This window comes from Poeciliopsis prolifica, unplaced genomic scaffold, assembly GCF_027474105.1.
Source record: "Poeciliopsis prolifica strain line A6 unplaced genomic scaffold, Auburn_PproV2 SCAFFOLD018, whole genome shotgun sequence".
NCBI classification, from domain to species: domain Eukaryota; kingdom Metazoa; phylum Chordata; class Actinopteri; order Cyprinodontiformes; family Poeciliidae; genus Poeciliopsis; species Poeciliopsis prolifica.
In genome coordinates, this window is record NW_026562393.1 from 9333255 (window position 1) to 9350199 (window position 16945).

At 35.3% G+C, this 16945-nt stretch overlaps 3 protein-coding genes across 8 annotated transcripts in view; 1 reads left to right on the plus strand and 2 right to left on the minus strand.

Annotated features, from left to right (window-relative positions):
* The window catches only part of LOC129367923 (poly(ADP-ribose) glycohydrolase-like), a 22566-nt gene extending 21664 nt beyond the window's left edge, over positions 1-902 (minus strand). The window contains exon 1 of the mRNA XM_055042618.1: positions 59-902. Within this exon, the coding sequence (XP_054898593.1) occupies positions 59-165 (107 nt within the window). The 5' untranslated portion in view covers positions 166-902. The remainder of the gene's footprint in view (positions 1-58) is intronic.
* The window catches only part of zdhhc6 (zinc finger DHHC-type palmitoyltransferase 6), a 9008-nt gene extending 84 nt beyond the window's left edge, over positions 1-8924 (minus strand). The window contains exons 1-12 of one of the 3 annotated variants that reach the window (XM_055042619.1): positions 8721-8924; positions 6945-7473; positions 6729-6820; positions 5578-5737; positions 5323-5481; positions 4883-4936; positions 4503-4670; positions 4012-4053; positions 2993-3138; positions 2868-2914; positions 2687-2778; positions 1459-1567 (exon numbers count right to left, since the gene is read on the minus strand). In XM_055042619.1, coding sequence (XP_054898594.1) covers positions 1466-1567; positions 2687-2778; positions 2868-2914; positions 2993-3138; positions 4012-4053; positions 4503-4670; positions 4883-4936; positions 5323-5481; positions 5578-5737; positions 6729-6820; positions 6945-7211 — 1329 coding nt within the window. In that variant the 5' untranslated portion in view covers positions 7212-7473; positions 8721-8924 and the 3' untranslated portion in view covers positions 1459-1465. Of the gene's footprint in view, positions 1-1458; positions 1568-2160; positions 2779-2867; positions 2915-2992; positions 3142-4011; positions 4054-4502; positions 4671-4882; positions 4937-5322; positions 5482-5577; positions 5738-6728; positions 6821-6944; positions 7474-8720 lie in introns of those variants that run through there. The other 2 variants (XM_055042621.1, XM_055042620.1) reach the window with 2 other exon arrangements.
* A 58-nt stretch (positions 8925-8982) lies between these two features.
* The window catches only part of vti1a (vesicle transport through interaction with t-SNAREs 1A), a 128807-nt gene continuing 120844 nt past the window's right edge, over positions 8983-16945 (plus strand). For all 4 annotated transcript variants that reach the window (XM_055042624.1, XM_055042622.1, XM_055042625.1 and 1 more), the window contains exons 1-3: positions 8983-9169; positions 14261-14319; positions 16372-16482. In XM_055042624.1, coding sequence (XP_054898599.1) covers positions 9076-9169; positions 14261-14319; positions 16372-16482 — 264 coding nt within the window. In that variant the 5' untranslated portion in view covers positions 8983-9075. The remainder of the gene's footprint in view (positions 9170-14260; positions 14320-16371; positions 16483-16945) is intronic.

Genomic DNA, 16945 nt, shown 5'->3' on the forward strand with positions numbered 1-16945 from the left:
TACATTTTGATGCGAAACAGATAAATATTTAAATAAAAAAAACTAGAAATGTACTCACAAAAAAGCTTGAACAGACGCCAGATACACGGTGTTGTTTGGTTTAGTTGAAATTAACTGTGGCTTTTTCAGCGGAGAAACTAGTTTTAGCAAACGCCACGAAGCCATGCAAGACAAACTATCTTAGAAATAAAGGACAAGACGGTAGCTGCAATGCTAGTGCGTGAGCTGTTTTTTCTTTTACTACAGCTAGCAGCCAAAAGTAGCGAATGCAAAATTCTCCCGAATATCAAAAAATATATTACGAATTTAGACACTACAGTACGAGGACATTTATACACATATTACTTCTTAGAATACATTGAAAATACTATTGCTGGTTTGTTTGTTGTCAAAAAACACGTCCTAATTGAACGTCTTTACGTCACAACTACGTATTCTTCTTCTTTACGTTGCCCGAGTTAGGCGCATCAATAATGTGTTGCTGCCACCTGCTGTTCATTGTTGGACAACTCAATGATGCGTCACGTAGAGTTCTATCTTTGTTCAATATTTATTTAATATATACTGCTCAAAAAAATAAAGGGAACACTCAAACAACACAATATAACTCCAAGTAAATCAAACATCTGTGAAATCAAACTGTCCACTTAGAAAGCAACACTGATTGACAATCAATATCACCTGCTGTTGTGCAAATGGAAAAGACAACAGGTGGAAATTATTTTCACATTTATTTCATTCCTTCAGATCTAGGATGTGTTATTTGAGTGTTCCCTTTATTTTTTTGAGAAGTGTATATTCAAATGTGAGGGACTAGGGGTAGCCAAAAATCATCGTACTTAAGTTAACAGTATCACTACTTCAACATAGTTTTACTCAAGTAAAAATATAATCATTCAAGAAATGCCTGAAGTGACAGTACAAAGTACTTTGTTATACAGCCCATAAATGGGCTGAATGCCCTATCAGATCTGACATATTTAAAAATAATGTTGACATGCTAATAAAATATAAAAATATGTGAAAATGATTGCATTTTTAAGACTAGCATGAAAACATAACTATTTTAAATACTTATTTTATTGATCTTATACATAAGATCTTATTGCATGAGATCAATAAAAAAGCAATTTTTGAAACAAAAGGTCTGCTATCTATCTATCTATCTATCTATCTATCTATCTATCTATCTATCTATCTATCTATCTATCTATCTATCTATCTATCTATCTATCTATCTATCTATCTATCTATCTATATGTGTGTGTATGTATACATATATATATATCTATATATATATATATATAGATATATATATATATATATATATATATATATATATATATATGTGTATAGATACTAATATAGTTTCTATAAATTACTAAATTAGTTACAGAGTAATGTGGAGGTCAAAAGCCTGAGTGCCTTCTGATTTGTTAAGGAAAACCTGGCTGCGACCTTTAGCTCATCTGCATTCACTGGATCTGGTCTCTTTGATCCTCCTTCGTAGATTTTCTAGTGGGGTGAAGTCAGGCCAGTGTGTTGGCCAGTCAAGCACAGTGGTCTGCTGGAATATGAAATCAGAATGTCAATTGTGTTTCAGTAGAGGGAAGCACGAAACGCTGAAACGTCAGAAATTTCAAACCACTGAGTAATTGTGCTTTTTGCGTTCAAACCAGGTACTAACATCAATGGTTAAGTAACAACTTAACACAAGGAATTGTGAAAGCTGTACCCCATATTCTGTGAGTGTCCAGCTCTTGTAGCTTGGATTCATCATCCAAAATCTTGATTGAATTTCCTAACAATCTTCCGTAGGTTAAGGTTGTCCATAATTAACCTCTTGTTAATTAATATTTTTTTCTCTCATTGAATAAAAAACAAACAAAAAAAAGAAATAAACACAAGCAGACTTGAAGTTATTAAATACTTCAATAAGAACCATCTTTAACACAAGCACTTTAATGAACTCCAGATTCTCTGAAATGTTTAAGAAATTTGCAATGTCTTTGAAGCAACTTTAGAAATGTTTAGAACCAGCTTTGTAGCAAGCATAATTTCCTTTCCAGGATACTGTCTTAAAGCTTAGGGCATTTTGTAGGAATTAAAATTAGGAAATTTGAAGCAAAAACAAAATTAAAGTAAAAAAAAAAAATACACTTATGGAAGATTATTCTTTTAATTTGCAATTCATAATTTGAGGCAAACAATTGGTTTTTACAAAAATAAAAGTAATGAATTGTTATCTTCATATTGTAGAAAGAGTTGCATTATGAAGCCCTGGGGTTAGCTGGGCAGGGGCATTGCATAAGTAGAAAAAAATAACAAAAGTTAAAAAAAAAAGAGAGAGAAAGAGACAAGAGTTTCAAGTAAAAAGAAAAACAATCACATAATCATAATAAAGTCACATAAAAGCCTTTTGGCAATTCTTGAAAATTAAGACTCTTACTGGGTTTTCATTACAGTCAGAGGACACAAACCAAACCCTCACACAAAGTATAATTCCTTTTTAGACATTTAACAGTAGTGTTAAGGGAGCCTTTGAAATCAGTTTATGCCAAATATTTGGAGTAGGAAATTCTTGAGTAGAGCCCTGCAGCCTGAGGCAAGACATCTTCAGTAGATGGACATTCTGTTCAGCTTAACTCTTCTACACATCATAAAGCCTCTGAATTAATTAATTTACTTTCTTATCACTGGTGCTTTCATTGGCAGCTGTGTCATAGTGGCACTTCTCAACACATCTTCTTGGAAACCATCCGCGCACGCGGTCTCCTGCTAATAGGAAAGCAGAAAAAGCCATAAAGGATTTGTTCAAAGCTGATATAAAGAAATATGTTTCAGTTACAGAGATTTAAACAGTTTACCTTTCATTTCCTCTTCATTCAAAACTTTGTCTCCGTACATCCACCATCTACAAAAAGAAAACAAAAATCAGATTTCTGGATAAATTATACCTCAGTGACTGGTTATTTTTGTGTGGACGACATACTTGGTGCCGCGGGTGGCCAGGATGATGTCTCCCTTACTGAGGGGGATCCTGGGTTCCTCAGTGCAAGGGGTTCTAAAAAAGGTTTGTAGACCCTTTCTGAGAGGGCAGCAGGCTCCATTATAATCCTCCACTACCTGGTACTGGACCTGCTGGTCAAGGGAAACACATATCACATTATTTTACCGCTTCGATTATGACTTTCAGTTTTTTATTTGTCTAGATTGTAACACGCATAGTTTGTTTTTACCAAAACAAATGCAATTTTTTTTTATACTTCTATAGGATTTACTGTCACAATCTGAACATCTTAGCTGTCAAAAAGAACAATTAGATAAAACGGAAACATATGGTGTGAAGTCACTCAAAAATGTTGACAATCCTGTTAAAAATCACAGCTTTGTGACCATGACAAATGGTCTAATTTTTCCAAAAATGAATCCATAATTCAGCTGAAAATCAAACCACTGTTAGAAGTAAAAATGTGAAATCAAAAGAAAAGAAAAAATAAATAAAGTTGCTGCATTATTGTGCCACGGTCAGAATAATAATTTGGTCAGACACCTTTAGATTCAATTTAGCATTTAATCATCTTACAATAAATTTCAATTTATTAATAATTTCCTAATCAATCCAAAATCAATATTAGTCATAACAAAATCAAAATTAGCCCTAACTGAGTGCCCTAACTTGCACTCAGTTAGGGCTGAGTGCAAGTCAAGATAATAGCTGTATAATATGTCTAACAAAGAACTGAGCGCTAAAATTCCACAATGAGGTCCTTCAATGAGGTATTAACTAAAAAGTTTGCTCATTTATGCCACCAGGTTGTTGTAAGTGTTTTTACATTCATCCCATAAACTGGTTTATTTTTAAGTTGTACAAGATAAATGTTTAAAACGTACTCATCATCAATGCCAGTCATGGCATTTTTGAGATTCACTGTACATGGAGAATAAATATATTACATTGTAAATGTCCCAACCTATTCATGGCATAATAAGAATTTACCAGGTACTTACACTTCTAACTCTTTTATCAGCTTTCTGCTTCAATTGCTCTATCTGTAAAATATACGAAAAACAGGACATATTTAGGTCATGACTATTGCAAAGTATCATTTAACAAAAATAAATAATGCCTCATAAATAATTAGTTCAAAGAAAACATCAGATTCAGAATTATTACTTAACACAGTGGTACTGTGTTTGAGGCTGTTCCAATCTTTTGAAGTGGAGCTCTTCTAATTTCATACTGCTAGAATTAATTATATATAATTGAGAATATCATATGTGTCAATAGATCAAAAAGGTTAGTCAGATTTGTCCTAAAATGCTTGGTGATGTCACTATTGAGGAAATAATTTGATTGCGTAACATAGAAACAATTAATTAGACATTAGTTTTGATATCAAAGCTAGTGTCATCAAAACACCAGATCCAAGACTTTGAGAACCACTGACTGATTGAGAGAAGAGCAGAACATTATAATACAACCAATATGGAGAACCTACAGTTAAGGTGTGCTGGTGACACTTGGGATGAACCGGCCATACAATGCCGTCTCCCTTCGGTGTCCCTGACCATGTGAAGACTTGCTTGAAATTCAGCCAGCGGCCACCGAGGTCATATGGGAAGATAAACTCCTCCCCTGTTTGGTAATGCTGTATTCTGTCTTTGGCCTAAAGGAGAAAAAACATGGTGGCATGTACATGCTATTTATACTTTGTAATCAATATAGCAGATTAAAATAACACAGGCTTCTATACAACAAAATAATAGCCATATATGACAATACAATGGAGAAAAGGTGTTAGAAAAATATTTTTTGTTAAATGGAAACACTGAAACAGTATTAAATAAAAGACTAATCACACTAAATGATAAATCTGACCTTTTCCTCAATCCAGGATTCGATTGAGGTTTTATTACGGAGAATGACTTTCATCTGAAAAAAAACATTATGATTTATCATTAAATCGTTAATAATGGTACATTTGTGTAAAAACTGAGTCATTGCATTATTTATAGCTTCAGCTGCTATTAAAATGTTTCATTTCTAGACCCTTAAAGTGAATTATTCCTCAGTTATCCTTAGCTTGCATACCACTGAAACACTGTGCAACATTAACAAAACCTCCTAAAATAGAGGGAAGCAATACTGAGAGTAAACATACAGCTCTGCTGAACATCAGTGTGGCTTACATAGTTTATTGTGGCTTTTGCATGTTTTCAACTAAATGCACATGTTACTTGCAACTTTGCATGGCAAACAACTTATGTAAAGTGAAAATGCCAAATGCAAATCTCAGGGGGAAAAAAACCCAAACTTACTTGAATGAAGAAAAGCATTCCAACTGCAATTGTGGTGCCCAATGCCAAACCTAAGGCAAAGAGAGTGGCAGCAAAGGCAGGCACACTGAAGGGCATGAGGGGCTGAAACTGACGCACAGCACTCATGTCAATCTTTACCGTACTCCAACCAAATGATATCTGCAGATAAGAAAAAAAAAAAGAGGTTCGATACTTTTTCGACAGCTGCAAAAAACACAAGAAAGTCAGACTGAGTGAGGGGGAAGTAATAACTACCCTCTCATACAGCTGTGTGTACATGGTCATAATGAAGATAATGGCAGCGTGTGAGCATCCCAGTGGAGCCAGCAGCAGGAAGCTAGTGAAGTAAGCATGGTTTAAGTGGCCACAGCAGTTGTTGATCCATGGGCAGTGGTGATCCATCTTCATAACACATCTGAAGGGCAGGAAAAAAACACATTGATTCTCCTCCAAAATCAAAGAATCAGAGTTAAAGATGTAAACAAAAAAGAGACATTAAATGAAAAGTACAACATAAAACTCAGGACTTAATTAGCATTCAGTTTATCAATGTGAACCAAATGTTATTTAGTATATTGTTCCATCTGGATGATAAACCTCTGAGAACAGTTTACTGTTGTAGTAGTTCTTTCATTTTTTTAACCACATAATGAAAACTTGGTAAGAGGAGAAGAAAAGAAGTTCTTATCAAGTCTTGGACTCGGTTCCATAAACTCCATATTTAGCATAAAATTTTGAGTGATTGTTTTAAAATGCAAATCCAAAAGTTCATCCCAATTTTAAGGTAGCTACACTTTAGCAGTCAGGCTTTTAGGATGGAAGGAGAGGGGACAGATTGATGAATGGATGGCCACGGACAGAATTATGGATGTGATGACAGATTGATAATAAAGTGAAGAATAAAGTGATAAATGGATAGATTAATGGACATAAAAATGGACGGATAGGGAAATGGATGGGTGCAGAGTATTGATGAATGAATAGAGGAATAGATTAATAGATAGACTGATGGTTGGATTAGTTAATGATAGAAGGACTGATGGTTGGAAGTTGTGAATCGATGTTTGGGCATAAAATTATAGAAGAAAGACTTAATGGATTTACAGATGGCTAAATGGATGTACAGTCAGAGGATGGATGGATGAATTTACAACTTCTATTAAAAACCTCAAACAATCTGGAAGCAGTTTATTTATAGAACGATTGATATTTATCGTGTAGAAAACAAGAAAATAAGGTCTTGAAAAATATTTAAAATACATTTTACATTAAATCCCATAATTTGGGAGCTCTGATGATGCTCCCAAAGTTGCTGCCACAGAGCATTTCCTCCAAGCTCAAAAATGAATCCATAGGTGAGAAAAGAAAAAAACACATAACCAATGTTTGTTTGTGCAGGTGTTTACCTGTTACACTTTCGACAGTGGTGGGATCTAGGGGCCTTGTAACCTTGGCAAATTCTGCAATATTGTAGGTACTGAGCATCATGTTGATTCTCCTGTTTGAGAATGAAAAACAGCAAGTAACAGAACTAGAATGAAATGACTTACAACTGTGTAGAAACATTTGGCTGTTATATAGTTTTCCATTGATTAAGCACACTTAAATATATCAAATCTTACAGGTTTCCAGCCAAGAGGAATGTATCCTGGTCCAACAAACATAGCATTGAAGTAGTTGTAGAGAATGAGCACAGTCCAGTTGATGAGCATGATGAAGTTAATGCTGCCCCCTATAGTGTCCAGGGGCCAGTACCAGATAATAGAGTCCAGCATTGCCATGGTTGAGCATATAGCGATGACAGACAGTGCTATGATTGGGCCCCAGTGGCATAACCGCCGAACCTCATGGAGGTTCTCAAATGTCACAAATGTTGACAAGAACTTCATCCTTTAAACTGGAATATAGCTTGTGTTCTTTTTGGTTCTGTTCCTGAAATGAATGTTCAGTGTGCTACTCTTTTCCACTGCTATCTTGCAAAGCCAGCGGTGCACATGTTTTTTGTCGTCTACTCTGTAACACGTGGCAGTCCTGGCCTCGAGTCACCTGGGATCTTTGAGTCCCCCTGATCCTTGCAGTGATGAAGTCCAGCATCCTTTTCTGTCAACATCTGTAACACATCATCCCAGTGAGAGACTCAATTTTCCCCATCTGTTAAGGAAAAAAGAACTTATTTTAACAAATGAACATCTGTAATGAAATTCTAGCCCAAAACTATACAGGCATATCTCAATACATAGCTCTCAATTAATCTAAATCTATCACAGACTGCAGTGGATTTCAAGTAGTTATTACTATTTGTTTAGGTTATTGTGGTTTACAGTTACAGAAATCTCAACATTCTGCTTTTCAGAAAATCAGTAACAGCTGGATTAGGAACCCCTGGCCAACACAATTCTGAGGTAGAATGCTGACTTGACAAATGGTCCAGCAGAGACACTGAAACTCTCAGCAAGTAGGGGAAGTTACAAAGACTTAGTTTTTTTAAAAGTTATCTGTTCATAGAGTGCTGTATCCAAGCATGTTCATGGAAAGTTGAGGGGAAAGAAAACGTTTGAAGAAAAAACGGGGAATATCAACAGAATACTTGACATCTTGACACAAACATACGTTTTACTAAGCTGACATGTTTGTGCTAAACATTGTTTTTCCCCTTTAATAATGTCTGAGATACGACATTGTGCACAATGGATCTGTAACTGTTGCTTTTTGAATTGACCTAATGAATAAACAAATAAGTCATACTCCAGTTAATTGAGAGCCACCAGTATTGTTTTCCAAACCAACAGACTAAGTCAACATTTGGATTTTCTAACTTCTGTCCTAAACTAAGCTTAAAAATGAACCGCTGTCATGTCAGTGACACACCTGACATTATTACCCCGCTTGGACAGAATTTCAAAATTCTATTTTTGTCCTGTTTTTGACATTGATTTTGACGATATTACGCAAGAAAAACTGAACGATTATGTCATTGTTTTAAAAAGAAACGTAATAAAATAAATTTAAAACAGAGCTAATTGACTTCTAATTAGCTCCTGCTGCCAAGCTAGCAATTTCGAACCAAAAATAGACATAAAACAAAAGAAACAAATGTATGCAGATTATTTTTTATTAGAGGCAAAAAGAACCGCTATGATTTTCCACTTCAGCAGGTGAATCATAATCAAATACATCATACTAATGAAGATGTCTCCCCTTAGCTGTATAGCAAACTAACGTTAAGTATCCTAGCTTCCCCTCCACCAGTTTGAACACGATCACCGCTACAAGCCGACGCATTTTCAAATAACATAGATAAAACAGACGGATGTAAAGCAGTCACAAATACAAATCCATTTATGCATTTAAACTGTATTTGTGTAAGAGAAAAAAAGCTGTCACTTTAAATTACAAACCTGGCCACTTCCTTGCCTTTTTTCCTTCAATTTCTCCTGTGTACACAGGGTGGGAACCTTGCTCATCATAGTCACCCAGTCGCTAATACATTTAAATATCAGCAGAAGTTTCTTTCAAGACCTCGTTAAGTGCTCAAAAATATGAAAATATACCACGCATAATACGCAAAGCCTAAGGTGAATGACATGTGCTACTGGCTCACCGAATCCTTTTAGGGGGAAAACAAGTCTAGTTTCTTGCCGAGCCCTTTTTGTTGCTACTCAAGGAAAAGACTCCATTCGAGACTTGTTGTTATTATCCGGTGCTAACTGCCAACCACACAGCTTCTTCTGTGTTTAAACTTATTATTCAAAGATGTCTTCAGACTTTGAGACCTACGAGCAGGATTTTGGGACTATCACCGCAGAAGTAACGAACAAAATTGGCAAAATTCCCAAACTAAGTGGAGGTAAGAGAGTTACATTTGTTAACGTGACTCTAGCGTCTAGCTAACTGACATCTAGCTAAGATGTCAGTTAGCTATAGAGTCTCAGCTGAGAGGAGGAGGTTGTAGTATCAGGTGAAGCTTACTGGTTGTGTGATTTGATACAGTCACTCGATATTGCTCAAGGAGGGAAAAATGTCTGTCACATTTTCGTGTTCTTGCTTGTTGAATAACAAACTGAATGTGTACGCCTTCCTGTGATGTTTATTTGACGGACTTAACAGCCGGATGTGTATAGTGGTTGTGTCTTAAATAAAGTGAAATATGTAAATACTGAAAACATTTAAATATAGTAAAGTGCTGAAAACATTGTCTCTTTGAGTTGTTTGTCAAATCAAACGACTTAACGTGACAGAGCAATTCAATAACTTGTATATAATACAATATTATGTTAAGTTAAAATTCATTCATAAATCACTCTAAAGACGAACAGTGGTCAATAAATATACATTTTATGAATAAATTGAAGTCATATGCAATAAATTAGAAACAAATATCTCGATAAATCTAATTTGTCAGATTAAAAGTACCTTTTGAAAATAACTTCACAGTGAACAGAAATAAAGAAACAAAGGGTTTCTGTGTGTAATTCGTTTACATCAAGTGTTCCACTTGTGATACAGTACCTAAACTAAAACGAGTTTCTAATTTATTGAGAAATAAAGTCTTTAAAATATATTTCAAACTCTCAGGACCTGAGGCCAATATTTTTTCCATTGGCTGACTGATTGATCAATCAAGCAATTTTATTTATATGATTAGGCAGTCTTGGTGATAGTGAGGTGAGTCATCTTCCTTGTCAAACAGGAAATTTGATATAAACACAGAATAAATATAAATATAACACAATGAAAAGTGAACTGGTGTTCAATACTTTAAAATATTCAATGAGATGCAGTCGCATTCCAAAAATAAAACTGCAATTGTTTATTTGTAATAAAATAAATATTGAACCTGTCATTATTTTTTTTATAACAGAAATGTTTCTAATGGACCATTCACATAAAATGTAAAGCTGGTATGTTGGAAACAAACCAAGTAATCTAACTCTACAAAGAAACTAAAACAAATTAATCCATAAAAAAGTCCTAATGATTAAAAATATTGTTGCAGTCAAATATTTCTACTTGTCAGTTGCAAATATATACATTTGAAACCACATGATTTTTTTTTTATTTCCACCAGACACATTTGCCCACTTTTTTTTAAAGATAGTTCAAAATCAGTCTGATTACATGATTACATGTGAATAGAAGTTTTAAAATCTTTCCGAAGATTCTTAAGATTTATGCTCAAACTTTAACTGACTTTTCCTAACACACCTGAAGAAAAGCACCACCGCAGCATGATGGTGCCATCGTGTTTCACAGTAGTAATAATGTGTTCAGAGATATTGGTATTGTTTTCAAGCATAGGTTGAAGGCGATCTTCTTGAAGTGATAGTTCTGAATTACAAGTATTTGTGACTTGTAGTTCAGATCTGACTTCGGGGTACAAAAATGACACATCATTAAATGCAGCAAGGAAAGTTACAGCATTTTCTGTGTGAACCAAGTGTTCAAAATTTATATTTTGTTGATAATTTGAGTATGTCATACAATGAGTGTCATTCTTTAAGTTATTCTTCAAGCTTGAATGCTCTGAATGTTTGTTGCAATAAAATATGAATACTTGTAAACGTGTAAATCCATCCATCCATTTTCTGTTCACCCTTGTCCTTAGTGTGGTCGGGAGTTGCTGGTGCCTATCACCAGCTACGTCATGTAAATACAAATCTTAGCAATTTCCTGTTTCTCCAAGAAAATGTAGGTCTGCAGTCTCTTGTTTACGCCTCTTTAGAGATTCTGTGTGTGAAATACGCTCTCGTAATTTCTTTTTCTGCCGCGAGGTGCCTGGATAGAGCATAATAGAGGCAGAGTATGATGAAAAAGTAAACTGGAAATCAGTGTTTGTTTACAACCATCAGCAAAAGTTCTCCCTGCTTGTCTGCACTTGGTCTGTGTGTTTGTGTTGACATATAAATACTTAATATATATTTGGATGTATTTTGCAGTAGATCCTCACAGAAAGTGTCTTGAAAATGTAAATGTTGCATTATATGTGTAAGCGCTGAGTAATTGTGGATGCACATACAATAAGCTTTAATGGTTTCTTGCCTTCAAGATAAGAAATTATGTGCTCAAAATCTGAGTTATTTCTTATAGGAGCTAAACTTATTTTTTAGGACTCGATTTACTGTTTTCAATGACTTGTGACCTTTTTGAGCTTCTGCCCTTCAGTTGTCTATATTGTTCATTTCTTGTAAAGAGTCTATGATAGTAAGTGTAAAATATGTGAGGTGGTATCCTACTATATCTACTGTGCTAATCACCACAGTCTAAAAATACTTTTAGATATAAATTTTGATTTTCTATAGTGGAACAACTTCTAAACTTCTGTCTTGTCCACAAGTCAAAGTTAGAAGAAAAATGATCAAGCCCTTTCTTCTTTATTTACTTGACTTCTGTGTGCAAAACTCCTCATGTGTCCGTCAGCAGTTTGTAGTCTCAGTAAATATTCATACATATTTCACGCCTCTCCTGCTTGAGTTTGAGTTGGAGAGAGAGCACAATCTCACCTTTCTCTCATTCGCCTCTGGCTGTTTACTGTGTACGTTGTAAGGTTGGACACAGGTTTTAAAAATGTATTTGAGGACTGGCAAAAGGTAATCTTGGCCCATGGATCCATAATAAATGACGATCTAGGGTTAGCTCTTTTTTTTCTTCTTATTCTTTCTTTTTTTTAACATTGCAGCCCACAACTGATAGACCTTGTGAATTGCTTTTGAGTTAGAAGTTTTGTTGACTCTTGCGTTTAAATATTTTAAAATACTCTTCAATTTTTCCAGATAGTTCTTCTGATTCATGGGTTTGTTTCATGCAAAATACATTTAGTCATATGACTACTGCCTGAGAGTAGCTCATAAGAACATATCTAAAATTTCTTTTGAATTTGCAAGTCCTTTGTTCAATATTTATGAAAAAACCTTTGTGATTTTGAATTTTTTCTTTTCATAAAGTTGTAATTTGATTTCCCAGCTCATTGTCAAACACAGTAATGTTTTGTTTGATTTGTTATGCATGCATGAGCGTATTCCTGGGGACAATTAACATTTCCTTGTATGTAAATCCATATCATTTGGGGAGGGGTTTTATCATGTGATAGTGATATTGATGCATCACTGGATTATCGAGTGTCAAACTGAAGCAGTCTTTTTGCTTTTCGATTCTTAACAGTCACTGTTCCGGTGAAAACTGGTCTATTCTGATCTCTGGCTGATTGACTGGTGATGACATAGCCTTTTTTCTTTTAAGGTCACAAATGTTTTAAAAAATATTATACTGGATGTTGGCCTCTTTATTATTATTTTTTCTTTGTTTTAGCCACTTTAAATACTGTGCTGTTCATGGTGACATTTTTGAGACCAGATTGTAAATGTGTTAAATCTGTGGGATCAAATTATTCTTGTCAGAATAATTTCATTTTCACAGAAAAAATGTATATAATTTTAAAGTTTATATTTGTGTGAAATAGTGGTTTCTATAAGGTGGTACATGGAAGCACAATCTTGTCCTTGATGTGTTTTATAGACCAAAAGTAGTGTGTACTGTTGTTTTTGATCCATTTAAGAAAAATAACACACTTTTTTCAGTATTTGACTTGTTAGTCACTCATCTGAGCCAATAAAAGGAGAATTGGCAAGTTCTGATATCTACTTGGTCTTTGGAGTTTGTATACTTTGTTATAAAATGCCTTATTATTGACTTGGATGATTTGTAGCCATGTTGAAAATTAATAATTGACGTAACAGTTGTGGTCAAACAGAACTTGCTGAAGATTTTTCTGGTGACCGTCTTTCTTTTTTTGTTGTTCATAATGTTATTTAGTACGCCATGTGCACAAATATTAGGCAAGTCATATTTTTGAGGAAATATGTTTATTAATCCCTTTTTACAGTGCTTTCAGATAATCCAAAATGTTAATAACCTCAAACATGAAGGTTTAAGAAAGTAAAAGTGAGGTTTTGACTTTTTTTAGGGATTATATGTATATATTAAAAACAGAACTGGAAGATAATGGGTTCTTGGTAAATTCAGACTTGATTCCTCTCAAATGTTTGGTCAGTAATTTGTGATTAGTTTTAAAATTTTGTTTATCAATATATTCCTTGTGACCCTGTTGAGTATGTGAAACAAAACTTTTGATGGTGATATGATCACACCCCAATATCTTAGTAGTTTCAAGAGTACTGTGTCCCTCTGAGAGACTTTTGATCATTTTTGACTTTTAGAGTCAGTTAGATCTGAGGGAAAGTATTACACAGATATATCACTCAAATCCTTTAAGCAATCAACTGTATCCAGTTCACAGTTTGAAAATATTCCTAAAAATGAAGATATGGTCAAAATACTCACTTTCCTAGCAATTGTGCACACAAGTGTAAAGTGGTACTTGATCACCAGGCTACTCACCAAGCTGTACAATTGATGTTCTTTCCTGGGATTGTTGAAAAGAGTTAATTTTAGAGCAAATACCAATTTAGCACCTGTATTCAAAGTATGAGCACTGCTGCCATAAGTAATGATTGAAGGTTCTGAAGTTTATATTGGAACTTGAAGTCCTAATGAGTTTCTATGGGTAATGTGGAAGAGCAGCCATGGGGTGAGGTGTGGAGCAGAGTATTAGTCATTCTGAGCGGGATTCATAGTCGTGGCAAGTGAGCAAAGCTGACACCTCCCATCCCTTTGAGTTGGCATGAGGCGTCTCACTGCTCCTCAACAGAAACCAACAAAGGCCTCACACACGCTATAACTAAGAGACATCAAATGTTGGCTCGTCGTGTGGAGAGAATGTGTAAATATATCTTCAAATGTGTCCTCGTGTGTTGTTTTCTCCCACTGTCTTTCTATTTCTCTCCCCCATCTCTTCCCCTGTTGTGGGGGAGTTTGGCTGTTGTCACGAAGCTCTGTTCCTCCGTCGGCTGATCAATAATGGTGTTGTTTTTTTTTCTTACAGAGGAGAAGACACAGCTGGTTCTAAATGTCGACAAACAGCTTGAAGAAGTCAGAGAGTTGGTATGTCTTTGATCAGTAATTTTCTCCTTTTCCCATTTTCTAAATTATGAATTTGTGGCAAGAGGAGGAGAAGGGGGGGGCAGTTTTCACGGCAACCAGACAACTGCACCTGTATTATCCCGGTGCTGACATGACATGCAGACATGTACGCACTTCACATGGCGGAAAGGAGGCTTCCTCCTCACATGATTACTTCCCAGTAATCTGCTTTTAAGTGACACCCCTATGACACATTTCAAGCCATTATCTCGAGGTGAAAGACTTCATGTTGCTGTTTAAAAATAAATAAATAAATGGAAGCAGTCACCTGATGGAAACAAATTGTTTTTGCAGTTGTCTTGTTGTGGCATGGTGATTAGCTTCCTCCAAGACTGCCAAGAAGAGATTTGTGCACTGATGCATCAGATGTACTTTTCCCTCATTCGCTGTGACACTGTTGAGCCCATTCATGTCAGTGCAATAAAGGGCCCCTCATATGTTGATGCTGTATTTATTTACAGAGATGCTCTATTTTGTTGCTGCTTTTATCACAGCTGAGTGACATGAGCAGAAGACATTACATTTTTACAGTCAGTGCTGGAACATACTATTGCTGTAGTTACAGATTTTTAAAGTTGTCTCCTTATTTTATTAAAATATTCTTAAAGCCTTTGTTTTCCTTTGAAGATATCCTTTTTTGCACAAACTATGGTACAATGTCACCATGTCCAGAAGACAACATCTGTGATTTTAAAACTTTATATATTGTGTTTAAATAATTATAATACAATTATTCATTACAATTATTTGCAGATGTAATGGGATTCTCTCTATGCCAATGTCAGTTTTATTTATAAAAAGCTTTAAAAACAGCTTATAAATTAATCAAATTGCTGCACAATATTCATAAAACTGTTGAAAAAAACACATGGGAATAAAATAAGAGGAAATAAAAAAAAGATAAATAGAAAAAAAAACAATAAAAAAAACAGAGACAGTAGAAGTAGATCACAATGTCAGGCTCTCAATGACAACCCTAAAATAAAAATTCCATGGTTTTATAGTAAGACAAAATTTACACAAATATTTCTAAAGACAGTTGTATGAAAAGATCTAATAGCTTTCACTTAAAAAAAAAAAAGCTATTCGATTTTTAGCAGCAGGAAGTGTTTCTGCTGCTAAAAATCAAATAGCATGATGGCTATGGTTGTAACAGTGTCTTGCAGCTTAAAACTGCATTATTATATCAAGAAGGTTCTTATTCATTTTGCACACAAAAAACTGTATTGATACTGTGTATGAGCCACAAGCAGCAAAATGAGCAAAAAACAGTTCAGATGTCTATGAAAAGTTTTTTTGCAAAGGGAAAAAAGCCCAGAGAAGAGGCAGGAGAATGGATTTATCCCGGTAGTTGGTTCACATATTCCAAGTCCGCTCTGCATGATATGGTGACCACTGCTGCAACTGGTGCATAAGCAACACTTCAGGTGTCATTGTTTCTCATCAATGACACCCCTTCTGATTGGCTCCCTGTCACATTCAACAGGCTGCGTTCTGCTCCCGCTCAAGGAAAACCTCACGCGATACGATAATCTGACCAAAACAATGTTGAATATGCCCCATTTTAGATTGGCCATATTCGACACACCACCACGTAACACACCACACACTAAGATTATCGTAAAGGGAAAATCGGGTCGAAAAGAAAGGCTTTAGCGGAACACTGGAGGCATTATCTGACGAGAAAATTCATCTCGGGGTTTTGTGTGTGGGCTTGACGCATGCGCCGCTGCATCGGTGTTGCCGGACCCATCACTAGTACTAACCATATTTCATTATTATTTAATGTCATTAAATACGTTTCACGTTGCAGAGAAAAAACATGATGTAAAATTTCTATCAAAGTGGTGGGGTTTGGTGGGTAAGGTTTTTTTGCCATAGATTTGACTAGGGGAAATATCTGTGTTGATTCTTGCTTCAAAATTGATTTTTGATGCTGCTGAAATAATTTTAAAGTGTAAGAAAACACCTTGGGAATGTTTTGCCATGAACTGTGTTATTTGTGGGTTCTAGCTTGAGCAGATGGACCTGGAGGTGCGGGAGATCCCCATCCAGAGCCGCGCCATGTACAACAGCAGACTGAAGAGCTACAAACAGGAGGTGGAGAAGCTCGAGAAAGACTTTGTAAGTGCCTTTAATAAACAAAAATTCTCATAGGATGATAACATCACTAGTTCCTGCGAATACACAACATATTTAAAAAGTTTCCACACAAAAACAAAGTTTACATGTACGCCATATTTAAGGTTGTTACTGTCAACCAGCATCAGGTCTATTTGCACCATAGCTTGGTCTCTAACCCAAACACCTTTTCTCTTGCAATCATTTTTACTCACACAAACAGCCAAGCACAGAGGCCCAGCGCTGCATCCGCTGAGATTAATTCACAGTTTATTTTTGAACTTGCAAGGAATGCCCACTGAGAGCAGGTTGTGCATGTTTGTGTTGCTGCAGAATCTGGCCTTGTTTAGTAATTCATAACTCACTGTATGTTTTTGCTTCATTTCAAACCTCTGTCAAAGCTTAATGAACAGTCTATTCTTCTGGGTCATTTTCTTTTTACTCTATATTTACTCAAAAATACTCC